We start from the raw sequence: 27425 nt of genomic DNA on the forward strand, positions 1-27425 counted from the left end.
TCGTCTTTCAGTCACCCACGTGGGTGGGTACCTGCTTCTATAAACCAATGAGGAGATGGGAGAGGCAGGACTTGCAGTGTGATCTGCGTCACAAATAGAACTACATATGAAAATTAAAAAGGTTTACCGGTATGTATTAATTAAATGGCTTTTGAGGGTTACTGTCAATGATTTATTACTTAAAACATTTTTTACATCAATGACAGGCGCACAGGTATGTCAGTGAGCATAAGTAGCTTACTTCCTTTCCTCCCCACCATATTAGAATAACACCACAAACAATTTTATGCCTCACAGGTTGCAAGTTACTCCTCTCATCCAGCATTAGGACTACACAGATCTAGGTGAGAAACCAGGGGAGGACCATCCTCAAGTGAGTTTCATAAAAATTGTGAAACATTAAAAGTGATCATTTTTAGATAAAACTACTAAATATATTCACAGGTCACCAAATAATTGATGAAAACACATTGTTTTTCAAGGAAGGTCTACAGTTGCCTCAGCAGCACTGTAGGGCAGCACCATGGTGTAGCTGGAGGACAGCTAGCTTCTATCCTCCTGGATACATTGACTTCAATACAAAACCTAAGAGGCTCAAGGTCCTCACCCACTTCCATAGATTACACAGTAATTGTGACAATTTCCGGAGGACATCCTCCAACCTATCAGAGCTCTTGCAGCATGAACTGACATGTTGTCCACCCAATCAATGGATCAGAGAATGAATCTAGTACTGAAAGCATAAGGTACAGCTAGCTAGCGCTGTAGTGCATACAATGTGGAGTAGTTGACTCAAAGAGAAAGACAATAGTTGAACAGTTTTGAACAAATTAATTTCTTCCAAAATTGAGAAGCGAGAGAGCTAGCTATTTTAGGTTGTATATATTTTTTACTTTTACTTAGCTAGTGAATGCAGCTAGCAAGTTTAGCCTACTCAAACACCCGGCTCAAACAGAGAGGGATGCGATGTTAGCTAGCTTGCTATGGCTATCCAACACAGGAACGTCAAGGTAAGCTTTTGGTTTTAGTAATTTATTGCAACCGGCGCGTGCCGGTGTAACTGCTAAATTGATTTCTGACTGTACTGAATGATAGTTTACTAATGCGTTAGTCCTGGTATATTGACTATGACGTGACAACCATGTAGGCTGTGTGTAGTAGTTAGCGGTCTTGATATGAAGGTTTGGCTTGGAAAGTTTTTTTTGCCTGGTCACAGACAGCTGATGTGTTGTGCACTGAAGCCCACAAGCGAAGGGAAAAAGTGAGAGGAGAGCACGTAGATAGTTGCGAGAAGGAATGATATATCCAACGAGCAATGTGATCATGCTGTTTTTATGTGGCTGCTATGAAAGTGAACTGTGTTTCCGTGTGATCAGGGGTGTATTCATTCCTTCAATTCTGTTTAAAAAAAATCTTAAATGGCAGCAAACAAAACGGGGATAAACATACCTGAATTTGTCCAATAGAAACGTATGTTTCCAACTGTTGGGACTAATGATTACACCCTAGATCAGCTAGATGCAGGCAAGAGTGTGCAAGGCGGTATTGAATGTGTCACTGTGTCTTAACTTCATTGCTTAAAATTCTCTCGACCGGTGCACCTACGTTGTAAACTTTAAGTCATAAGCTTTGTTTTAGCAATGAAATGATGGGTACAGGGAAAATTTGAGTATCATGTAGTAGCCTAAACCTATCGATGTTACATTGGGTGCTGGGTGAATGGAATATGAATGACAGTCATCCAATATGCTGTAATATAAACAAGGCCATGTTCCTAAAAAAATGACCATCCTCCCTCATCTTAAACGGCACTGACCACCACTGTGAGTAAAATAGTTGACAGTGGCCTGCGTGGGCCTTTTGGAAGTTCATGCAGCCACTGTCATTGAAATATTTACTCCAATCATTGCACTCTTACACATTTTCCCCATTGTGACTTTTATTACAGAACATTGATACGCTTCCTGCCCAGTGGCTTCTCATGTGCACAGTCAGATCCCTATTGTTAGTGAAGCATTTACGACAAACATCCTATCTGCAATGTGAGTTTCGATGTGATGTTTCATACTTTCTGTGGCCCAAAACATTTTCCACACACCACAAATAGGTTATTTCTCCTTCGTATGAGTTTGCACGTTTCATTAATGAACCAATGTAGTGGAAAGATTTTCCATACACTCCTTTCTACACACTTCAATGGCAAAGTGCATGGTCATTTTGCCTGGGTGATTTCAGATTGGACAACACTGTGGATTTCTTACCCTCAGTGTTTATACGGGAGCTTTGTCTTTTACTGTCCATGTTTTCTTTGATTTTACTGGCTTAACCTGAGGTCCTCCAATTCCCATCCTATCCATGTTTTTACTCTTGAGCTGCAGAACAGTATGGATTTTCTGCAGACGGGCTGAGAATCACTAGTTGGTTCTGATACTCTGTAGTAATCTCCACCAGTTTCTGTTTGTGCAGTTGAGGTGATGGGTAGAGACTCTCTTCTTTTCCATAATTTTGGGCATGAAAAAGATTGGAGTGCAGAGTTGGATCCTCACAGTCATGTTCCATAAAGGCAGGAAAGAACATGGAGTCTTTGGTATCATCTTCCAGCTCTTGAGGCTGCTCTTCCCACTGACTGGTTCCGAGTTCCTCCTTTATCTGTGTAGGCTCTGGGTCCTCCTGTCCCAGACTGGGGCTCCACTACTGCACATAGTGCTGCTGCTCAGGGGGAACCTCTTCAGAGACTGACTGTTGACAGAGGATGTCTGGAGGCAAGTAGAAAGGAAATGTAGAAAACCCGTAAGCTTACAATAGGAAATTCAGACAAACGACATAGCTAAGTACGTGTAAAAGCGGTGTTATTTTTCTATAAACTTCCATACAATAAAGGTTAGATAGACTAACATTATCACAAACCTGCTCGGGGGGTTCTACTAAGCTATATGGAGTTGTTTTAAGGTCATACAAAGGATAATTTAGCTTTTTGATTTGGAATTTTATGACCACTTGCGGTAACAACAAAAAAATATATATATTTTTTGGCCTTACTGCTATTAGCCCATACAAACTAATTTAATAAAATATGCACTACATGAAACATGAAACAGATAATATCAAAAGGAAGTTGGTTCTGAAGTGTCTGTCCTATATCTGAGAGATAAGAAAGATCCGGAATAGTTTTGTTATATATTTTTTGTTGTTGTTGCATTTGACAGTCTCCATCTACACAGCATTCAGACCCCTTGACTTCTTCCAAATTGTTACATTACAGTCTTATTCTGAAATGGATTCATAAAAAAAAAAATCCTCCGCAATCTACACACAATGCTCCATAATGACAACAGGTTTTATACATTTTTGCAAATGTATTAAATAAAAAACATCACTTATTTACATAAGTATTCAGACCCTTTGCTATGAGACTCAAAATTGAGCTCAGGTGCATCCTGTTTCCATTGATCATCCTTAAGATGTTTCTACAACTTGATTGGAGTCCACCTGTGGTAAATTCAATTGATTGGACATGATTTGGAAAGGCACACACCTGCTATGTAAGGTCCCACAGTTGACAGTGCATGTCAGAGCAAAAACAAAGCCGTGAGGTCGAAGGAATTGTCTGTAGAGCTCTGAGACAGGATTGTGTAGAGGCACAGATCTGGGGAAGGGTACCAAAACATTTCTACAGCATTGAAGGACACCAAGAACACAGTGGCCTCCATCATTCTTAAGTGGAAGAAGTTTGGAACCACCAAGACTCTTCCTAGAGCTGGCCGCCTGGCCAAACTGAGCAATCGGGGGAGAACGGCCATGGTCAGGGAGGTGACCAAGATCCCGATGGTCACTCTGACAGAGCTCCAGAGTTCCTCCTTGGAGATGGGAGAACCTTCCAGAAGGACAACAATCTGTGCAACACTCCACCAGTCAGGCCTTAATGGGAGAGTGGCCAGACGGAAGCCACTTTTCAGTAAAACGCACATGACAGCCCGCTTGGAGTTTGCCAAAAGGCAGCTAAAGGACTCTCAGACCATGAGAAACAAGATTCTCAGGTCCGATGAAACTAAGATTGAACTCTTTGGCCTGAATGCCAAGCGTCACGTCTGGAGGAAAACTGCCACCGTCCCTACGGTGAAGCATCATGCTGTGGAAATGGCAGCAGCATGCTGTAGAAATCGCAGCATCATGCTGTAGAAATCGCAGCATCAAGCGACGCTCCCCATCTAACTTGACAGTGCTTGAGAGGATCTGCAGAGAAGAATGGGAGAAACTCCCCAAATACACGTGTGCCAAGCTTGTAGCGTCATACCCAAGAAGACTCGAGGCTGTAATCGCTGCCAAAGGTGTTTCAACAAAGTACTGAGTAAAGGGTCTGAATACTTATGTAAATGTAATATCAGTTTATTGTTAATAAATTTGCAAACATTTCTAAAAACCTGTTTTTGCTTTGTCATTATGGGGTATTGTGTGTAGATTGATGAGGGGGGGAAATGATTTAATCCATTTTAGAATAAGGTTGTAACGTAACAAAATGTTGAAAAAGTCAAGGGGTCTGAATACTTTCAGAATGCACCGTATATGGTTACTCCCCTGTGAGTCCTCATGTGACCCGTCAGATTAGTGCCAGTCCTCAAACATTTGTCACAAAAACAGCAATGGTATGGTTTTTCACCTGTGTGGATCCTTGTGTGCTTTCAGATGTTCACTCTGAAACAAGCCTATGCCACAATCAGGGCAGACATATGATTTCTCCCTTGTATGAGGCCTCATGTGCACTCTAAGATGGGAACCAGTGCTGAATGAGTCCTTGTGTGCACTGTCAGCTTACAATTCCTTACAAAACATTTACTACAAATGTTAGAAGTAAACTTCGCTGTAAGATGCATTTGCAGGTGATCTTTCATACTTTCCGAGGACTCAATGCATTTTTCAGACACACCACAAGGATGTTCTTTATCCATTGTATGAATTTTCACATGATTCACTAAAGAACACATGTAACGAAAAGACATGCCACACACCTTACAATGACAAGAAGCATTATGACGTTGACTGGGTGATTTCAGATTTGATGACTGTAGAATTCCTACCCTTATTAATGACACAGGAGTTTTGTCTTTTTACTGTCCATGTTATATTTGATTTGCCGGGCTTAAAACCTGAATGAGGGACTTAACTTTCCACCCTATTGACACTTTTCACACTGAACTGCAGAACAGTCTGGATTACTGCAGCGAGAGAATGACAGTCACTGGTTAGTTCTGATACTATGTAGTCCTCTTCATAAGGTTCTGTATTGATCTGTTTAGTTGAGGAGCTGGGGAGAGAGACCCTTTCTTCATTAACTTCATGTTGACCATGATAAAGATATGAGTGCAGAATTAGGTTCTCATCACAGTCACTTTTCACACAGGCAGGAGTGAATATGGAGTATTTGGTATCATCTTCCAGCTTTGGAAGCTACTCTTCCCACTGACTGTTCCTGAGCTCCCCATGTTCCTCTGTAATATGTGTAGGCTCTTGGTCCTCCTGTCCCAGACTAGGGCTCCACTCCTGCACACAGTGCTACTGATCAGGGGGAACCTCCTGATCACCATGGAGAGTGAGCTGCTGGAGGTCTGGATGAAATGACAATGTAAACGTCATGAGTCGCCTATGGTAGACTGCAATCACAAAACACAATACACAGCATTAACATTGAAAACGCAAAAGCTGATATGAGTCGTCCAATAAATACTGTACATTTTGTTACATACAATGTAGAGTAGTCGAACTAGACAAACTAACGAACCTGCTATGTGTAGCCTTATCTCAGGTTTAATAACAGCGATTTCAAGCAGCCTTTGCAGACAGTCGTTTTCCTCCTTTGAAGGGGAAAGTTCTTCCTGGTACTAAGTTTGCGTTTTATTCAACTGCCCCGAATATCTCCTCAACAGCAACTGTTAATCGCTCGTTGAGAAAAACCCGTAACAACTGTATTGAATATTTTTTTTTAGATAATGCAAGTCGCAGATAGAAAGCTACCTTCGTGTGCTCTACCCATGCCCGTGCTGTAAACAAAAGGTGAGCACTGCACGCTATCTTGATCTTGCAGTAGCTAGCTAGGTATTGTCGCCACCACGATCAAAGCAAAGCTACAAACAAGAGAACTGGGGTGCGTTCGTGACGGTTTGAGGTGCGTTTGCTCCCGTTTGGTGGGTGTGATCACTTGAAATCGCAAAACTCGTGCAGCACACAGCCCACCATACAATCTCTCTCTGGCCCCCATAATCACATCGGTATTAAACTGGTCGTTCAGTACAGTATCGTTTCCGTTGAGTTAAACTTTCAATACCGTTCGGTCATACTGAATGCACCCCTGATCCCATGGCAACGGTGCACGGAACATTAGTTGCTAAGCAACATTGTAGTGAAAGTTCTTTTTTTGCTCGCTGCTACTGGTCAAGTGACCTAGCTAACTATGAAGTTCACCCACACCTTTCGTGCAAGTCAAGACGTGTTTTTCATTCAAAGGTACGTTTTGGGTTTTGTCTAACGTTATTTGCTGTTAGGAATGTTCAATAATATGTGATAATATCTGAGAAGCTGTAACCAGTTACCACTCGTTGTTGTTGGTCTAAAGTTCTGTTCCAGCTAAGTAATGTTAGCTAATTTAGCAAGCAACACGTGAATACTAACTTCTGTGGGAATTCTCTTTTGCAGTTCCACCCAGGATGTGCCCAGCATTGAAGACAGACACAGAGATACTGGTCAGTACTGTAGCTAGTTAGTTAGATGAGAAACATTTTAACATGTTGAGTGGACCACTAACAAAAACCTAAACACGAGTAGAGCAAAAGCATCCCATAATAAACATGTTCACATGCAAATAAGATTTATTTGATTGCTAGGCTAGCTAGCTAGATCTTCAATGATCTCTAGGAATGATTTATATGAGAACAACGTACATGAGGTGTTGTACAATATTTGAAGCCATAGGCTACATTATTTTATTACAAAGTATCCTATGCCAACAAAACACAAACGTGATTGTTGTTGTGATCAGCTAAGATTGTACTTATAACGTTACTAGTCAGGACCCGGTTTCCCGATAGCGATGGAATTTCGTGTTTTAATTATGCATATTTCCTACAGAGGCAGAAGATGTAACATGCGTTTCACAAAACACCACGCAGAGAGGTTTGCTGTGCGTCGTTGGAGCATGATGTGTCGATCCTGATAGGATAGAAAGAAAGGGAGCGCTGCTCTCGGATCAGCTTTCTCCATTCAAATCTTTCCTTAACATTATAATTATTTCACAAAACTGACGAGGGATCAGCTCCTAGAGAGATATTACTACCTACAGCTGTAAATATTGAGGTGGCTTATTCTAATGCTTACCCCCCCCCCCAAAATGCACTGAATCACCGATTTGGCACATCATTACACACTTTAGGCTACACATCAAATATTGAGACCAATTACAGACCTTAGCCTACAAGTATAAAATATAACTAAATTGATTGAACATGAAATGTATTTCAATATGATTAAAATAAGCCTATAGCCAACTGTTTAAATGTTAATGCAGTCATCTCGGTTGCTTGTTTTGATTAATTGCAAAGACACTGGCAACTTTGTTTTCTAGTCAACATTGGTCAGAAGTTATCAGCGGTCACAGAGAGATGGATAAATCATGTGATTTCATGTTTAGCTGTTCTACGAATGGTCTGAGGCAGGCGTTAGATTACGAGCGTTTTCAAGTGCAACGTTAATAACGATGGATTTGGGAATGGCTCAGAGATTTAACGATGCTCCAACAAAGGTTCTAACGATTCATTTAGCCGTAAGATATTTTTGGGAAACCGGCCCCAGATGTTTTACGGTTACTCACATTTACAGTATTTTACTAAATTATTACAATAATTGCAGTAGTCTATCACCTAGCCTGCTAAATGCAAGCTTCATCTGATTTATTCTAAGAGGACATCAGAGGATGCCTATGAGAGACTCATCCTGCACCACCTACAGCACTATGGACTCTTTACAAGTAGGTTGGCACTTGGCAACCTGACACAATTACTGGAAACTCAAGAGGCTTGCCTTGCATCATTTGTTTACGTAAATGTTACTTGGTGAGACCTGACCTACATCACTCTACTCTCTGTCAAATTACCATGCAATTTAATCCTGCAAATCAATCAATTCAAGGGCACCAATCTTACCCCAACAAACAAGATGCCATTGTGACCTTTTATACAGTAGTTGAGCATAGTACATGAGATTGTGCTACTGCTACTCTTGCCATATTAGCCAGTTATGTGACATGTTTACATACACAGATAAAATGTTTATGCATTCTTTGCTATAAACCAAGAAAAAAAACATTACAGTGCTTCCCTCAGAAATGTCAATTCTCTCCCCTCAATCTAGAAGAAAAAGAAACGCACACCTGTATAGGCGAGGTGCTGGCTAGCGGAGTAGAAAACTTGAAAATAAAGGAGAGCCGCACACTCTAGGAGCTCAGATGCAAAAATATTTAATTACCAACGTTTCGACAGGCAAGCTGTCTTCATCAGGGTACGAATTCTCTCCCCTCAGGCACAGATAATTCTTTCCAAGGCAACCTCTTAAGACAAAGATGGAGGAATTCCCACCACCCCGGCTCCATCCACCCAGGCACCCACTCCTCTGACAGCAATAATTCCAACATGGAGGATGAGGAGCAGGAGCCTGGCAGGAGGGCATGTAAGATGAGAGCTACAATATGGACATGCAAAAAGGACAAATGGGTCAAAATAGCGAATAAAGCTATTTTACACTTGAACTATAACAATTTACTCTTCATCTGGATAGTAGTAGTGGTATGAGTTTTTGTTAGCAGTGTATAGTTGATTAATGGTTAAAATTGGATTTGTGGTTAAAGTGTTAAGCAAAGCCCGCAAGTTTGTGGCATGGGCAGATAGTGATGACTGATGAACAAGAGGGCTGGTATACCTTGTTGTATTTCACAATAGAGCGTGATTCCCAGGCTTCTCCAATGCTGGGTCATGTTACTTTTGGATGTGATGCAGCAGTGTAATCCAGTTGATTAAAGCAATCCAGTTCACCTGCTCCATGTAATACCTTGATTAGAGGACACAGAGGGTGGTGTCAGTTTAGTCATCTTTTAAAGCCCTGTCATCCCAAAAGACCAGATTAGATCTCTGTTGAATGCCTCTGCTGGTTACGGTTAAGCATCTTATTATTAGTGTCTACTACCATCAACCGGCTTTGTTTTTCTCAGCAGGATAGATCAAATATTATACATATAGTGCATTCGGAAAGTATTCAGACCCCATAACTTTTCCCACATTTTGTTACGTTAGAGCCTTGTTCTTAAATTTATTAAATTATTGTTTTACCTCATCAATCTACACACAATACCCCATAATGACCAAGTGAAAACAGGTTTTTAGAGACTTTTGCAAATTTATTAGAAAATAAAAACAGAAATACCTTATTTACAGAAGTTTTCAGACCCTTTGCTATGAGAATTGAAATTGAGCTCAGGTGCATCCTGTTTCCATTGATCATCCTTGACATGTTTCTACAACTTGATTGGAGTCCACCTGTGGTAAATTCAATTGATTGGACATGATTTGGAAAGGCAAACACCTGTCTATATAAGGTCCCCAAGTTGAGTATGCATGTCAGAGCAAAAACCAAGCCATGAGGTCGAAGGAATTGTCCGTAGAGCTCCGAGACAGGATTGTGTCGAGGCACAGATCTGGGGAAGGGTACCAAAATAAATCTGCCGCATTTAAGGGTCCCCAAGAACACAGTGGCCTCCATCATTCTTAAATGGAAGAGTTTGGAATCACCAAGACTTCCTAGAGCTGGCCGCCTGCCCAAACTGAGCTATCAGGGGAGAACAGCCTTGGTCAGGGAGGTGACCAAGAACCCGATGGTCACTCTGACAGAGCTCCAGAGTTCCTCTGTGGAGATGGGAGAACCTTCCAGAAGGACAACCATCTCTGCAGCACTCCACCAATCAGGCCTTTATGGCACATGGCAGCACACTTGGAGATGCCAAAGAGCACCTAAAATATTTTCTGGTCTGATGACACCCAGATTGAACTCTTTGGCCTGAATGCCAAGCGTGACGTCTGGAGGAATCCTGACACCATCCCTACGGTGAAGCATGGTGGTGGCAGCATCATGCTGTGGGAATGTTTTTCAGCGGCAGGGACTGGGAGACTAGGTCAGAATCAAGGGAAAGATGAACGGCACAAAGTACAGATGTACTTGATGAAAACCTGCTCCAGAGCGCTCAGGACCTCAGACTGGGGATAAGGTTCACATTCCAACAGGACAACGACCCTAAGCACACAGCCAAGACAACACAGGTGTGGCTTCGGGACAATGTCCTTGAGTGGCCCAGGCAGACCCCGGAATTGAACCCGATCTAACATCTCTAGAGAGACCTGAAAATAGCTGTGCAGCAACGCTCCCCATGCAACCTGACAGTGCTTGAGAGGATCTGCAGTGAAGAATGGGAGAAATTCCCCAAATACAGGTGTGCCAAGCTTGTAACGTCATACCCAAGAAGACTCGAGGCAGTAATCGCTGCAAAAGGTGCGTCAACAAAGTACTGAGTAAAGGGTAAATGTAAATGTGATGTTATGTAAATGTAATATTTCAGTTTATTTTTAATACATTTGCAAAAAATAAAATAAAAACGTTTTTGCTTTGTCATTGTGGCATATTGTGTGTAGATTGATGCAGAGAACAAAATATTTTATCCATTTTAGAATAAGGCTGTAATATAACAAAATTTGGAAAAGTCAAGGGGTCTGAATACTTTATACAGTGTAGACATTGTTAATGTTGTAAATGACTGTTGTAGCTGGAAACGGCAGATTTTTTATGGAATATCTATATAGGCGTACAGAGGCCCGTTATCAGCAACCATCACTCCTGTGTTTCAATGGCATGTTGTGTTAGCTAATCCAAGTTAATCATTTTAAAAGGCTAATTGATCATTAGAAAACCCTTTTGCAATTATGTTAGCACAGCTGAAAACTGTTGTTCTGATTAAAGAAGCAATAAAACTGTCCTTCTTTAGACTAGTTGAGTATCTGGAGCATCAGCATTTATGGATTCGATTACAGGCTCAAAATGGCCAGAAACAAAGAACTTTCTGCTGAAACTCGTCAGTCTATTCTTGTTCTGATGAATGAAGGCTATTCCATGCAAGAAATTGCCAAGGAACTGAAGATCTGGTACAACGCTGTGTACTACTCCCTTCACAGAACAGCGCAAACTGTCTCTAACCAGAATAGAAAGAGAAGTGGGAGGCTCCGGTGCACAACTGAGCAAGAGGACAAGTACATGAGAGTGTCTAGTTTGAGAAACAGACGCCTCACAAGTCCTCAACTGGCAGCTTCATTAAATAGTACCCGCAAAACACCAGTCTCAATGTCAACAGTGAAGTGGCGACTCCGGGATGCTGGCCTTCTAGGCAGTTGCAAAGAAAAAGCCGTATCTCAGACTGGCCAATAAAAAGAAAGATGGGCAAAAACACAGACGTTGGACAGAGGAACTCTGCCTAGAAGGCCAGCATTCCGGAGTCGCCTTTTCACTGTTGACGTTGAGATGGGTGTTTTGCGGGTACTATTTAATGAAGCTGCCAGTTGAGGACTTGTGAGGTGTCTGTTTCTCAAACAAATTATAGTCCCACTAAGCGCAAACCAGGTGGGATGGCGTATTGTTGCAGAATGCTGTAGTAGCCATGTTGGTTAAGTGTGCCTTGAATTCTAAAAAAGTCACTGACAGTGTCACCAGCAAAGCACCATCACACCACCTCCTCCATGCTCCACGCTGCTGGGTTGACTTACACTACTGTTGCATATATGTTTTTCCTGTACATAGAATTTCATGACAAAACTATACCTATCACCTTTTTTTGTGATGCAGTGATGTTTTCTATCTATCCCCCAGTCACCTTGCACCTGGGACAGGCCCTCAGGACCAGGCAGCTGGTGATAGATTTTGACGGGGAGCGTCCCATCCCCCGGCTTAGGGAGCCCCTGGACCTGTTTTCCATCCCCTCCACCCCTTTCCAGGGGGTCCGCTGGCCCATTGAGTATGAGGTCTTCAAGGAAGCCATACACCACATAGGTACATACCACTGAACTGTATATGCTGTAACAAACACTAAGTGTTGTTTTGACCTCTACAGTGTATAGAACAGTCCAGAGCTGTCCATTACAGAGTTCTGTTTCTCAGTGGGCTCCACATTTTTAAACTATTATACAGTATCGTGTTAATCCAAATTGGAATGTTATTGTTATTGAAATATATTGTTGTGTTCTAGAGTGGGACCCTCCAGACCCAGAGCCGTTCTACCAGCCCACGGGCCATGAGAGGGCCCCCATGCCTGTCAGGGAGGAAAAGGGGAACGTAGTTTACTGCATTGACCCAGGTAACCCTAACTCTATGTCAGTAAGGTATATAGTGGTGCCCTTAGTAGGCTTTCATTTTCTGACAGTGTTACCTCTCTCACCTGTCCTTCTAGCTCCTGTTCTTATTTTTTCCCCTGTTTAGGCACAAAGACCTCCTACTTCACCTACTCTCGTGTGGGAGGAAGCCGGGGGCCCATCAAGAGCGCCACCTCTTGTGCAATGCATCAGGACAAGTCCACCCTGGCCTTTGAGTCACGCTTTGAGAGCGGCAACCTGCAGAAGGCAGTTCAAGTGTGAGTCTACGGAGCCTGTATAACTGTTTAACCTATTTACAATTTACAAATTGTTGCTAAGTTGCAGGGAGGGTAACTGTGTGTAGGGAAGAATCTTTCCTTCTCACTCTCTTTCTATCCCCCTCTCCCCCTTACACAGCGGTGTCCATGACTATGAGCTCACCCTCCGCACCGACATGTACACCACCAAGCACACACAGTGGTTCTACTTCCGGGTCAGAAACATGAAGGCGGGGGTCAACTATCGCTTCACCATAGTCAACCTGATGAAGGCTAGCAGCCTGTACTGCCTGGGCATGAGGCCTCTGCTCTACTCTGAAAGAGCCGCCTGGGAGAAGGGAGAGGGCTGGCGCCGAACTGGCTCCAACATCAGATACTACCGCAACCAGCACCACCAGGCTGAGCAGGACAACAACACAACCACCAACACAAAGTCCCTACACTCCCTTACCTGGACCAGCCAGTTCCCCTACGACTTTGACACCTGCTATTTGGCCCACTGCTACCCCTACACCTACTCCCACCTGCAGCGCTACCTCAGCCGCCTCACCTCCAACTCGGCCACCGGCGCCTACTGCAAGCTGCGGGTGCTGTGCCGCAGCCTGGCTGGCAATGCTGTGCACGTGCTGACAGTGACATCACCAGGAGGGGGGTGGATGGATAGGAGTGCCAAGCGAGCGGTGGTGGTTACAGCCAGGGTGCACCCAGGGGAGACCAACAGCTCCTGGATGATGCAGGGCTTCCTGGACTTCCTGCTGGGAGAGTCAGACGACGCCAGGCTGCTGAGGGAGACTTTTGTGTTTAAGGTCGCTGACGCACTTTGGGCCTTTTTATCTTTGTAAATATCCATGTGTTTTATTGACTGCCATGTGGGATAAATTACGTTTTCCCTTCAGAATTAGAAACACCCAATAAAGACACCCATGTTGATTGTTGTATTTCTCCCTTGCGGTCTTGCAGGTGGTGCCCATGCTGAACCCAGACGGGGTGGTTGTGGGGAACTACCGCTGCTCTCTGGCCGGCAGGGACCTGAACAGGAACTACAATACCCTGCTGAGGGACTCCTTCCCCTGTGTCTGGCACACCAAGAACATGGTCAAGAGGTGAGAGGCGGGAAGCAGGAGGATACTCAAACAGATGTGACACGGTCATACCTTTCTAACCTATGGAGAGGTTTGTCAGTTCACTCTGCCTTTTCTGACCTCTGACCCTGTTGCCATGGTTTTCCCTCTGTCCTTGTTGTTGCCATGGCACCCAAGACTGATGGCTGAGAGGGACGTGGTGTTGTATTGTGATTTCCACGGTCACAGTCGTAAGAACAACGTCTTCATGTATGGCTGTACCAACAGCGATGACGCCACACAACGGCTCCATGAGAGAGTCTTCCCGCTCATGATGAGCAAGAACGCCAATGACAAGGTTCCAATCCCATTGAAAGAAAGAAAATCATATTTTTTTACTGGAGACCTGGCCAAGAAGGCATCTCCAGTATAAAACCACAATACAATCATACATTTATGTTATAAATCACAGCTAGGGAGTCAAACACGATGTTTGTGTCCTCTTCCTGAAGTTCTCGTTCAGGAGCTGTAAGTTCAGGGTTCATCAGAGTAAAGAGGGAACAGGACGCGTCGTCATGTGGAGGCTAGGCATCAAGAACAGCTACACCATGGAGTCCACCTTCGGAGGCTCCACCCTGGGTAAGCATGCACAGGGTGTAGTGTGTGTATATGTGTATGCATGCTATAGAGCTTCATTTCACAGAGCCATTCTGTATTATAGGGAACAGGAAGGGGACCCATTTCACCACCAGGGACCTGAAGTCTCTGGGGTACTACTTATGTGACACACTGCTGGACTACTGTGATCCCGACCCAACCAAGGTGAGGGAAGTCAACCTCTCACTACCACAGTGACCAAGGTTACATCTCAGCTTGTCATGTTGATGAGCCATAATATGTGTGTGTGTGTGTGTGTGTGTGTGTGTGTGTGTGTGTGTGTGTGTGTGTGTGTGTGTGTGTGTGTGTGTGTGTGTGTGTGTGTGTGTGTGTGTGTGTGTGTGTGTTAGACCAGTCACTGCCTAGCTGAGTTGCGGGCGATGTTAAGGCAGGAGGTCAGAGAGAGGCTGGGCCGGGAGGTCGACTCTGATGGATCTCTCAGCGTCTCCATTTCTGACATTGAGTCCAGGTAAGGAAGGTTTTAGAGCATCACACACACACACACACACACACACCTAAATGTCCTTTTTGTGTCTCCTCCACAGTACCAGCGGCTCAAACAGCACAGAGTCTGATGGCCTGCCTGTCCATCTACTGAACCAAATTGATGAGGTGTCGTTTGAACCTTAACCTTCGTATGACCTCAGTTATGTTTGTGTACAAAAGCTTTAACAGTCTAATGCCAACTTCTTTTCTAGCAGAGCCAAGCGAAGAAGAAGCACCTGAGGAGTGGTAAGGAGAGGAACAGACTGAGACAGGAGAGAGTGAGGAACGTCGACCCAAAGGTCCTCCACAGGAACGTCAAGAACATAGTGAGAAGAACACACACACACACAACACATTAGTGCAGCTCATCCACCAGATACAATGAAACATACAGTGGTCCCTAATACATAAAAGGCTGGGAGAGACATACAGATGATATAGCCAGCGAAAGTTCCCCATAATGGATCAAGCGTGATCGGGCGAGTTCGTTTTACATTGCCTTTTGCCCCGGAAGGGTGGAGATTTCACTTTAGGAACAAAACAAACTTGCCAAATTACATTCTTCCTCCTGTCTGTTCTCTGCAGGACCCTGTGCTACCCACTGAGGACATGGTGAAGGTGAGGATCCAGGAAAAGACGGTGGCCGTGGTCAGAGAGAAGAAGAAGAGAGAGGTATGGATTAGAGTGAGAGAAGCTCACGCTCTTCCTCATTTGCTTAGACAGATTGTGGCTTTTGCATTTCCCCAGTATCTCATTTCTGAAGACATGAGCTTCTACTTCTGATGTAACGGTAGGTGCCGTTTGTGGTGACAGTGAGCCGTCAGACAGGACGCTCCTGGATCCCCCATCCCACCACTCGCATCGGGGTCATAGGCCATGTGACCCTCTGGCAGGAGGAGGAGTCAGAGAAGGTAATGGCTGCCATTCACCCTTCAAGCCCTACTGCATGTTGATAGTTTTGCATTGTCATTAATTAAAGTACTGCTACAGTTAAAATTTTCTCAAGGTATTTCACAACAACCTGGGCCTAACCCCCCCCCCCCCCCCCCCCCCCTCCCTTCCAACCTCTTCTCAGTAGGTCAATGCACTCTGAGCATCCCCACCCCATCAAACTTGACAAAAGGCATGAACGAGCAGTGACTGTTTTGTCCTAATCTGATGCTCAGCATTAACTGTGTTCCAGAATGAATACCTGGATGCTGTAAGGGCTGCATACCTGAGTACTCAGCCACCTGTCACAGGTACATGGATAGACTTTTATCATTAGGAATGGATTTCGTTTTCTGGCCATGTGACTAAAGAAAAACATTTTTTTTATTTTTTCGAGTTTACATGCACAATGTTCAGGTTGACATTTATTGTCATGAATCTTGCCCTGTGTAATGAACACGATGGGAGACAGAGAGCTGGTTTCAAGCGCAGCAGGTGTTTATTTGTAAAGGACCACAGGAGGAGGCAAGTAGCTGTGTCCAGGGGCAGGCAGAAGGTCATACACAAGGGGTCCAAAAAGGCAACAGTACAGGCAGGGAAAAGGCTAGTAACATTGACCGGGAGATCAGGCAATAGGTTGATAACAGGAAATGCGATAGGCTAAAGTACAGGCAAAAGGCGTCGTTAGTGAGGCAGGCCAAAACTATCATACACAGGAGGATTAATTACAGGAAACCCAGCGCTTTGAATAGAAGTGTGTCACAAAACAAACAATACCTCACAATGATGGGGTGCAAAGAACTGAACTAAGTAGTGTGTGATAATGACATACAGGTGTGTGAACAAGTGATCAGAATTCAGGTGATTGGGATCTGGAGAGTGAGCTGCGTTCAGGGGATCTATGTGTTTGAGAGTGTGAGCTGGAATCAGACGTAACACCCTCTGCAGAGTGGCCACTAGCTGGCACAGCCACAAAGTAATACAATATTATCTTAACCCTAACCACAATGCTAACCCTAATGCCTAACCCGACCCTTAAATTCATTAATTCATTTGTACTTTGCAACTGGCCCATATAGCGGAAATCGCTCAGTTCAGCCTCCAGGGCAATATTCATTACAATAAACGTCCCTTCCTCAGAGGAGCCGGAGGAGGAGCGGCTGCAGTATTGGAGTCCCCAGCTGCAGTTTGGCTCCTCCCAGGCCCCGCGGCCGGGACCTCAGCGTCGCCCCTTATCTTTTACAGCCGTACAGCAACGCGGCTTCTCTGTGCCTGTGCCCACCTCGAAGATCAGGGTTCACACCACCCCCATTCAGCAGCAACCCATGCCCTTCAGCCCCGATCACAGAAGCCACGCTGGGATGAGAGGTGGGTTGGAGTGCAGAAATAGAGTGGGTAGAATGGATGGTACAATATTGACATGAAGAACACACACCCAATATGAAGTTAGGTGTTCACTAACAGGAAAGTAGTATGATAGTAGAATTAAAGTAGTATGACAAAGAACTGCAATCAGGAGTGAAGTCAGTGGCATTCTTTTCCACCCCACAATTTAACAGATGCTAATCAAACATTCCAAATATTGCTATTGCAGAGATGTTCGATCAGTATGAATGCTGTTATTACTCTTGTCTTTCAGAGAGGATGCCTGCTTTACACACCAGGTAACTACAGCAAAACATAGCGGTAAAATATGCTCTTTATTGAAAGTTGACTGCATTTATGACTAAACGTACAGGACTGGGACCGTACATCGTCTGCATAAATATGTCAATGTTAAATTGGACAGTCCGTCACACAAATGTGTTTTGTGTTGGAAATGTGTCAGGTCTCCCCCAGTAGTTCCGGGCATGCAGTGCAGGGTGGTCCCTGAGTTCATCCCGCCACAAGGCCTGGAGCCCTGCCGCTCTTCCAACGTCTACCCAGCCAAGTCCCACCACCAGTGGCCACGCCCAGAGAAACAAGGCCACGCAGCCCGGGTCTCCATACGCTACTACATGCCAGAGGCTCCAACCTCTAACACAGATGCCCTGGAGACCCTACGGAGGAGCCCAGAAAGGGACTGCACAGCAGGTGTATCAGACGCTATGCCTGTGGGTGAGCAGGACCAGAGTGGACCTCAAGCAGCCTTTGAGAAACCACAGAATAAACCTGGGACAGACGGTAACTCCTTCCTGCCAGACCTGAGGCACATAGACTTCAGAGGGAAAAGGTTACTGTCCTCTCCACGCCAGGCATTTTGACTTTCTAGTGCGTCTAGTTATAGTGCTGGACATAATATACTGTATATTGGTATACATAGTATAATACAGTGCATATACAACAGATGTTTATTTATGTTTCTTTCATTCTACATGTGAGAATAACTCTCCCTCTGAGGTCCTGCCCCAGCTATAACCCCTCTTCCCTCCATCTTTCCTCTGTAGCCATGGCCGTATATGGGGAGACCAGGCAGGGGCTGGAGTACAGAGGCAGGGCCCCTCAAAGAGAGAGCCACTGAGGGGGGGAGAAGGCAGGCGTGTGTGTGGAGGAGATGCAGCAGCAAGGCGTGTGAAAAGCAACCACAGGTACTGAGAGGGTATGCCACCCCTTGGCTTATACCAGTTTTATATTTAAGCAATAAGGCCCGACGAGGAGTTATATATGGCCAATATACCACGGCTAAGGGCTGTTCTTAAGCAAGACGCAACGCGAAGTGCCTGGATAAGCCCTTAGCCATGATATATTAGCCATATATCACAAACCCTCAAGGTACCTTATTGCTATTATAAACTGGTTACCAACGTAATTAGAGCAGTAAAAATAAATGTTTTGTCATACAAGTGGTATATGGTCTGATATATCACGGCTGTCAGCCAATCAGCATTCAGGGCTCAATCCACCCAGTTTATAAGGTTCTTTATCTTACCAGCTAATATGTCTAAAAACTACATTCAAGTGTCACATGCACAAGTACAGTGAAACGCTGAACTTGCTTGCTCTCAGTGGAATGCTTAACTTGCATTCAGAGCTCATTTGAATGGTACCCATTCTTCTCAGGTTGGCCCAACAGACATTGCAAGAGGAGGATAAACAGGAAATGGGCATTTTACCCCAGATGTCCTCGACCACCCACACCAAGATAGATCATCCGCCCCGACAGCTAGACAGTCTACGTAGGCTCCAGAAACTCAGCCTGGCCAATAACTCCAGGTTCCACTCCAGTGGGAGAGGGGCGGAAGCAGGGACAGGGATGGATCTGGAGAAGAGGATGGTCGCCAGACCGTCAGGGTCTGCCCCTCCTCGCAGTACAGCACCTTTGAGCTGAGAACCAGGCAGAGACACACATTGGCAAATGTACCAGACAGACTGCTGATATGAACCCTGAAGATGGGCGGAGACTATAGGGAGTTTCTGCTCTATTTTGACCACAAAAAGATGTACACCACATTGCCTTTCAGGTGGATATCGAAATTACATGTATTTTTGCCTTGATTGTGTACCTTTCTTATTTGATGAGTCTACATGTCACTTTAAATCTAACTGAACTGTTTTGCATACTTTTTATAATATTTTGTATCCATTTTTCATCATGTAAATTATTTATTTTTCAAATTGGGGCATAATCAGATTGAGTCACTCCCAATGCAGAAGTTATTTCTGTTAATCAAGAGACAGCTCATCATTGATCATAAAGTATCATATAACATCAGTCCAGAAAATACTGTCTCAGTATTACTAGGCAGCCCGCGTAATATTATCAAACGGTGTATGCATGTCTTCATTCAGACTCAATGTTACTGTAGCATAAACCTTGTGAAACATAGATATTTAGCAGACACTTATCCAGAGCGACTTAAAATGAGTGCATTCATCTTAAGATAGCTGGGTGAGACATCCACATATCACGTGACAAAAAATATATACAGTATATGTGACTAAAAAGACAAACATTTAATCTCTTCACATCTGTACAAAAAAATCACTCAAGGTACACATGGTATGAAAATACATCTGTAAATTGTTGAACATGGTCCACTGATACAAAACTGAGGGCTGAATCCTAACTTGAGATACATGTAAGTAGCATGTAAGTTTCTCCTTAATCATAATCAATATTAGTAGGAGATTTACACGACTCTCTTTCCTGTGTTTCCCAGTGTTCATCTCTGTTTCTGTGTGTCCGCTCAGCCGAGTAGTCAGGCGGCCCTAAACTCCTAAATCCCATCAAACCAGAGCTGCCAACTCTCACGCATTGACCGCGAGACATGGATTTGACCCTCATCTCACGCTCCCACGGCACACCTCTTACATCTCACACATTGAAAAGTACTGCATTTATTTTTCTAATTCGTGTTGTGCTCCAAATCGTTTTGAAATTGGAAAATCTGCGACCGAGGTAAAGACTCGCGACCGCGACCGAGGTTAATTCAGGTTGGATATTCGCCTGTAGTTTTCCTTACGTCCGCCAACAGCAGTTAGGGACCGTCAACATAGTGACAAATCACATTTTTCAAATTTCAATAGCTCTTTAGCCATTACTCCTAAAACGTTCAAAACTGATTCTAGCTAACCTGATGGCAGAGACACATATTGCACACACTTTTTTTGGGGTCAATTTACATCTCGCACTATTTTAAATTATTTATAAAACATTTTGTAATTCAATAGTGCCTTGGTCATGTGACCCACAAACCTCAAATAAGGTTCATAATGTACACTCAGTGGGCCTACACATTGCTCACCCTTTTGCTTGGCCATTTGCATCTCATGAGATTTTATGATAATTTTTTTAAAGTTTCAAATTTCAATAGCTCCTTACCATCATGACCTACAACCCTTTCAGAATATCCACTGAGTACCGAGGTAAAGACAGTTTCAGGTTGGATATTCGCCAGATATTCACACTCAAACCTCAATAGCTTTCAAACCACTTGAGCCACAGACTCCAAATAAGTGTCATGATGTTGGAAACATTGCACAGGTCTTATTTTCACGATTTGGACATGAATTCACTTTCCAAAGCTAGTAAACGTGGAAATGTGAGCAGCGTTCCGTATTAGTTAGGGAGCGTAAACAAAGTACAAACTTGTCTTACATTCGAATTTCAATAGCTCCTTGGTTCAGAATGTCCACTCAGTGGGCCTACACATTGCACAACCTTTAGTTTGTCCATTTTCATCTCACACGTTTTTACATGCATTTTTCAAACTTTAGAATTTCAATAGCTCCTTGGTCATGTTGGTTCACGGACTAGCCTTATATATTGCACACTCTTGTTTGTGTACTGTAATCCCATGTCAATTACACACCTAAGAAGTGTGCAGTGGACATATACCCATATTGCTTAACTTTTAGTTATGTATCTTCTATATTGTTGTACATGAATATTATTGACAATTAGCCCCAGATTTTTAGATTTTTATATAAATATTTATATTTTTTGGTCTTGCCTGTTTAGCGTGTTATTTTGGCATTAATATGTGTCACATATCAGTTTGCAAACAATGTCAAAATATATATATATATATATATAATTCAGTTAAAACCTCTACAGGATCGGTGTCCACCCCACGGTACGGTTGAGCTAACGTAGGCTAATGTGATTAGCATGAGGTTGTAAGTAACAAGAACATTTCCCAGGATATAGACATATCTGATATGGGCAGAAAGCTTAAATTCTTGTTAATCTAACTGCACTGTCCAATTTACAGTAGCTATTACATTGAAAGAATACCATGCTATTGTTTGAGGAGAGTGCACAGTTATGAAGTTGAAAATGTAATAATAAATCAATTAGGCACATTTGGGCAGTCTTGATACAACATTTTGAACAGAAATACAATGGTTCATTGAAACAGTACACTGCTGCTATCTAGTGGCCAAAATCCAAATTGCGCCTAACTTGGAATATTACATTTTGGCCTTTTTCTTGCATTTAAAGATGGAACAAAAAAAGGAAACACATGTTTTTCTTTGTATTATCTTTTATCAGATCTAATGTGTTATATTATCCTACGTTTCACATTTCCACAAACTTCAAAGTGTTTCCTTTCAAATGGTTTCAAGAATATGGATATCCTTGCTTCAGGTCCTGAGCTACAGGCAGTTAGATTTGGGTATGTCATTTTAGGCGAAAATGGGAAAAAAGGGTCCGATCCTTAAGAGGATTTATTAAAGCTGCATACCCACATGGTCTCTTTTTTTGTTTTCTCGAGTAAGGCAGCTCCAACATGCAGGTGTTTCAGCCTGGCTCAGTGCTCTCTGTGGTGGTGGGGCGAGCCAGCAGAAAATACGGAGCGTTGCGCAATGATTGGCTCAGTGTTCTGTCACTCATGGGGACAGTACGTCATCTCCAAGTTTAAGTGCCTTAGTAAAGGTAGACATAAAAGAAAATCTGCCTTTTGGGTTCTGCCATAGAGTTATATTGCCAGTGCCCATCCAAGAAGGCTCAAGGTCAATGGCCACAGATAAAATGACGTCAAATCACATTATATGTACAGTAGCTTTGATTGGACTGATCATGTCAGCATCTTACTTTCAAAGTCTTAGCTAGCAGTCATCATCATGAATCAAGTTGACAATCTACTGGCAAATCCTTTTTAATCCTTGACATATGAAGAGAAATAATGAAGAGAAATTATAGATAAAATGTATCGGTGCTCATCGGCCATTGGACATAAAGATTACACAACAAGTTGGAAATCGCAAATTCAACAATGATTCGTTTCGAGGGAATCAGTGGCTAACTGCAAGCGTTGCAAAGAAACCACTAACGTTAGCCTGGTATTCAATTGAGTGGCTGGGTGTTTTTTTTTTCAGAGTTCCCACCATAAATCCAGAGAATGCCAGACTTCGATGACAAGATTTGCCCACAAAGGACCGCTGCGCCACCTTCACAAGGTGAGTCCAAATATGTATTGTATGCTGCTGCATAAATGGTGTAATATGCCAGGGAGATATGTATACTGTAGCTAAGAAAGTAATACTAAGTGTATGTTGTGTAGTAAGCTGTTAGTAACCCATGTGCCTCACTCTAATAATTTGGTCTATTTTCACCAACGCGGTATTGTAAACACATCATTCGTGCTTGTTTGGTTACTTTTTTTTGTACAGCGTTGACAGTGCTACTGATAGTAGTGGTGGCGGTTGGCTTACACGTGCAAATTAAACACACACATCATTCTATAATAGAATAGAATTGTGTTATTTGACGTGTCAAATTAAAAGCTTATTTAACATGTCAAATAGTGTTATATGACGTGTATTGTTTTTGACATGCAAAGACCCAAATGGCGTTCAGTGTGCCTCACCCTAATAAGTTGGTCTATTTTCACCTCTTAATTTAGCCTACTGTTCTAACTTGGTGGTGCACATATAGCCTATATCCTGTTTTAGAGAAATGTAATAATCCAATATTGTAAGAGCTTTCATTGTCTGTTTATATGCCCCCTTTTATTTATCCTACGGTTCTGACTTGGTGTACAGGGAGAATACTGTAAGAATGGCCCATGTTCTGAATTCTGCCGCTGTACATTTCAAAAGTGCTGAACAAATAGTTATATTGACTACGTCCATCGTCGCTTGCTCATTAATGTCTTAATTGAAATTACGTATCGCCTCTTATCCGCTTGTCGTCCCCTTATGCTATAGTTTGTACATCTCAATTGCCAGTAGAAACCACATTTGTTTAAGCAAGTCAGCCATATCAGCTATGTTTTTTAAAAGTCAGTAAATGAGGCTGAATTAACTGTTTCGCTGCCAGAAAAGGCTCGGCTGATAGCCAGGTTTAGCAGTGGTAAGGTGTTGGGATTCTGCTGTTGGGGCAGCTTTATGTAGGCCCTAACAGTTTGTGGGCACCGTTTGTCACCGTTATAGTGCAATTAATGTATTGTTTAGTGTTGTGTAGTGGCTTTGCTGGCATGTGTCCCACTTTTCTTTTCTTTTTTGCCTCACCAAGATGTACATGCTAAAATCGCCACTGCTCATATGTCCCTACGACAGATCATTTTTTAAATTCTTATTGTTCTAGTGAACCACTATCAGTTAAGGGTGCATTCAAATGTGAAATCACAACCAGCAATATAACTGAGCAAGCAGAGTTCATTGTAATCAAAGGAAATTAAGAACCACTCCTGGGCAAAGATACAGTTGTGAAACTGGGGGTTCTGAGAATAGGTGCTGATGTCGCAACAGTGACCGACACCAAGCCCTCACTAAAACAGCAGTACCTACAAGTGTTCTAGGGAGTTGGAAAACTGAAAACAAAACAGACCTCAGGAAGAAGGTAGACCAAAATGTAGAGAAACCTTTGGACATGGACATTGTAGAACCTGTTAATGACCCCACCCCATGGGTAAACCCAGTGGTCATTGTACCAAAGGCAAATGATGAGATAATAATGTGCTTAGACATGAGACAAACAAACCAGGCTATAATATCCCAACAGTAAACAAGTCCAAAGGCATCGGACCAACAGCAGAGGGAGTGCAGTGATGCACTCCAGGGACCCAGAGAGAACCTCAGAAGTGAGATGCTGCCTGCTGGGAGTGAGAGCACAGCAGGAAAAACACTCACATGGATCAGATGAGAATGTGAGGATTGCAGCATTGAGTGCTACACCCAAAGCACTGACTACCAGAGAGGTAGAGGAAGCCTCAGCCAAAGACCCAGAGCTGAGAGAGGTAAGTAATGCTATTGCAAGTGGACATTTTTAGAACTGTAAAGCTTATGCCTCAATAGCGAGTAATTGATGTGTAGTTGGATACCTAGTTCTTTGCAGAACAGGCATCGTGCTGCCACAGGCATTACATGTGCAGGCACTTGCACTAGCTCATGAAGGGCACTTTGGAATAGTGGGCACAAAGCAGCATCTCAGAACCAAGGTTTGGTGGCCTGGCATGGAAAAGGCAGCCGAGAGACAATGTAAATCATGCCACGGTTATCAGACAGTAGCTAGACCTGACACACCAGAACCACTGAGCCTTGTGGGAGTAGTAAAGCTGTGGAGAAAGAGGAGGAGCACCTCACGTATCCTTTAACATTGTGGATCTCATTTGCCAGAGGTTCATGTAGTAGTCTACATATCCGACCACTACTTCAAGCTAATATGTTTGTGGGTTGTGATGCTTTCCAAGGCACTCTTTTGGGTATGACTGTGGGCGCAAGGCAAACCTGCAGTTGTTGGATGAGCGAGCGCTGACCATCGTGGGTAGAAAACCTGCTTATCTTCCTGGACATCCGGACCAAGGAGCAACACTACCTCCGCTCCTGCAGTGGGGGAGGTATCACACCACCATGCTAGTGTCAAACAAATACACTGGCCCTGGATAACCTTGATACACCCTCATTTTAAAACCATCTGTCACTGTGTTTCTCTGCAGGCCCACCCCAGTAAGAGATACTTTGCTGTGGCAGAGAAGGGAGACCAGCCCAACATCGTCATCTATGAATATGCCTCACTACAACCGTACCGCATTCTCAGAGGTATGGGAACTACAACACACACACACAAACTATTAGATTTTTATTTTATTTTTACAATTTATAAAGCATATGATCAATGATCAAGACATTTGGTCTGTGGACTTTAACCGTGAGGGCACCCTGCTGGCCAGTGTGGGTAGTGCTCCGGACTACTTGCTGACACTGTGGGAGTGGAGGCATGAACAGGTGATGCTGCGTTGCAAGGCCTTCGTTCTCACAGGACGTCTAAGGGTCACCTTCGCACCTGACAACGCCGGGCAACTCACCACCTCCGGATCGGGACACATGAAGTCAGTAGCAATCAATCAATCAAAATGTTTTCGTGTACTAGCACTTTTATAAATTTGTCAAAAAGTACTTTATAGAACGCCAAACCCCCCAAAGAGAAAACAGATTTCATCATGAAATATGGACAATAAATACATAAATGGCTTATTATGTGTACAGAATCGTACACCATGTGAGTTGAACTCTTATCATCCATTCTTCTAGGTTTTGGAAAATGGCCAGCACTTTTACTGGTCTCAAACTGAAAGGCCTTCTGGAAAGGTTTAAGTAGACTACCCTGAAAGATATCGTGGGGAAGGTCTGTCCACTGCTCTTATCATTCAATTCCTGCTATTCCATTGAAAATGACCCAAACCCAAAGCAATATGCTCTTTTCCTGTTCTATGTTGTCCCGATCACATCCTTTCTGTCTGTGTGCTATTGGGTTCTGAGAATATGAAATATACTTACTCATGTCACTGAGGGAAAGAGGGTAATGTATAACGTTTACGTTATGTCAGGATATGTTATTGTTAGCCATCAGGGATCCGAGAAGAGACAGTCTGGTACCAATCTCCATGATGGCCATGAGTTGGGGAGGAGTGAGCACTTTGGGGTAGAGGTCAGGTCAGATGAAGTGAGGAAGAACAGATAACACTAAGGTTCTGTCTAGCAGCAGAGATGCATTGGCTGTTCAGATGTGTAGGAGTAGACTCAACATAGTTACATATCAGTGCTTGTGTGACTATGTCATCGTCTAATGCAGCTGTATTGATCCTCTGAGATGAATTAACTCGGTTTTAGCTTTCATAGTGTCCGTTGAGTTTTTACTCTGAGAATTAGAACCTAACAGTGCCAAGTGGTGTCTGGGTCTGAGTGGGGGAACATGCTAGTGTGGGACAGGGGTCTGATCAAGGTGGAGATCTGCCATAAGGGTGGAAGGACGTGCCACGCTGGCACCATCCAGCAGTTTGTCCTGAACGAGGAGGAACTCATGACCATTGGCACTGATGGAGCCATTAGAGTAACCTTTCAGATATAGTACAGTCCTCTCAGCCCCAGTCTAAGAGGTCCCTGCTAACCATAAAAAGCCAGCCTGAACAACTGGTCTGTGGTCAGTTTTGCCTGCTGTGTAATATTTCTACCTGATGACGTCACTTCCTCCACCCTGTGCAGGGCTGAGACTTTGAGAGTATTGACACGGCGGACTGTAACGATGACACCGGTCTGTTTGAGATCGAGCCCATGAACGAGATTGTGATCGGACGCAACGTTAGCATGTCCTCCATGGTCATGGGTAATCCTGAATGAATCTTGAATAATGACGAATGAGAAAGTTAGACACACATATCATACCCCCCAAAAAATGCTACCCCCCCTACAGTATTTGTGTCTCCAACTTTCTCTCTGATCATTATTCTCAATTCATTCAGGATTACCATATTCAATTCTTATTCTTTTTTTACAATATAAGTGACTCCAAAATGACACAATTCATTACTCACCATTAATTTCTATTGGGCACAAAATAATCTGAAACACAACCAAAACAAACAGCAAATGCATCCAACAAACGTGTAGTCACAAGCTTGACGTAATCATTGCGTGCTATGAATATGGGGCCAAATACTTTAATACACATAAGTTAATTTGTCCCAATGCTTTTGGTCCCCTAAAATGGCGGGACAACAGTATGTACAAAAAGTGCAGTAATTTCTAAACTGTTCACCCGATATGGATGAAAATACAGAGCCAAAACAACAACAACAAAATCACTGTTCCAATACTTTTTGAGCTCACTGAGTTACAGTTGTCCGACTTAAATTATTATTTTACCATACAGTTATGTAATGCCT

General features: G+C 43.3%; 1 protein-coding gene across 1 annotated transcript; it reads left to right on the forward strand.

Annotated features, from left to right (window-relative positions):
- The first annotated feature begins 5410 nt into the window (after positions 1–5410).
- agbl2 (ATP/GTP binding protein-like 2) lies at positions 5411–20015 on the forward strand. Its single transcript, XM_039000411.1, has 23 exons — positions 5411–5422; positions 5524–5601; positions 7948–8014; positions 8566–8712; positions 11947–12126; positions 12323–12430; positions 12553–12703; positions 12843–13509; positions 13664–13806; positions 13963–14122; positions 14277–14403; positions 14486–14586; positions 14772–14890; positions 14967–15038; positions 15125–15233; positions 15493–15579; positions 15702–15818; positions 16091–16148; positions 16978–17205; positions 17680–18049; positions 18264–18404; positions 18877–19124; positions 20008–20015. The coding sequence occupies exons 1-23, from the start codon at positions 5411–5413 to the stop codon at positions 20013–20015; spliced, it is 3498 nt and encodes a 1165-aa protein (XP_038856339.1).
- Positions 20016–27425: the final 7410 nt, after the last annotated feature.

The sequence above is a fragment of the Salvelinus namaycush genome, chromosome 9, assembly GCF_016432855.1.
Source record: "Salvelinus namaycush isolate Seneca chromosome 9, SaNama_1.0, whole genome shotgun sequence".
NCBI lineage: Eukaryota > Metazoa > Chordata > Actinopteri > Salmoniformes > Salmonidae > Salvelinus > Salvelinus namaycush.

Bases quoted from the DNA above. Each gene is read 5' to 3' on its own strand.
- agbl2 (XM_039000411.1), top strand. The intron at 8,713-11,946 runs GTAAGATGAGAG...TCTATCCCCCAG, and splicing joins GGAGCCTGGCAGGAGGGCAT to TCACCTTGCACCTGGGACAG. The intron at 15,819-16,090 runs GTAATGGCTGCC...ACTGTGTTCCAG, and splicing joins AGGAGGAGGAGTCAGAGAAG to AATGAATACCTGGATGCTGT.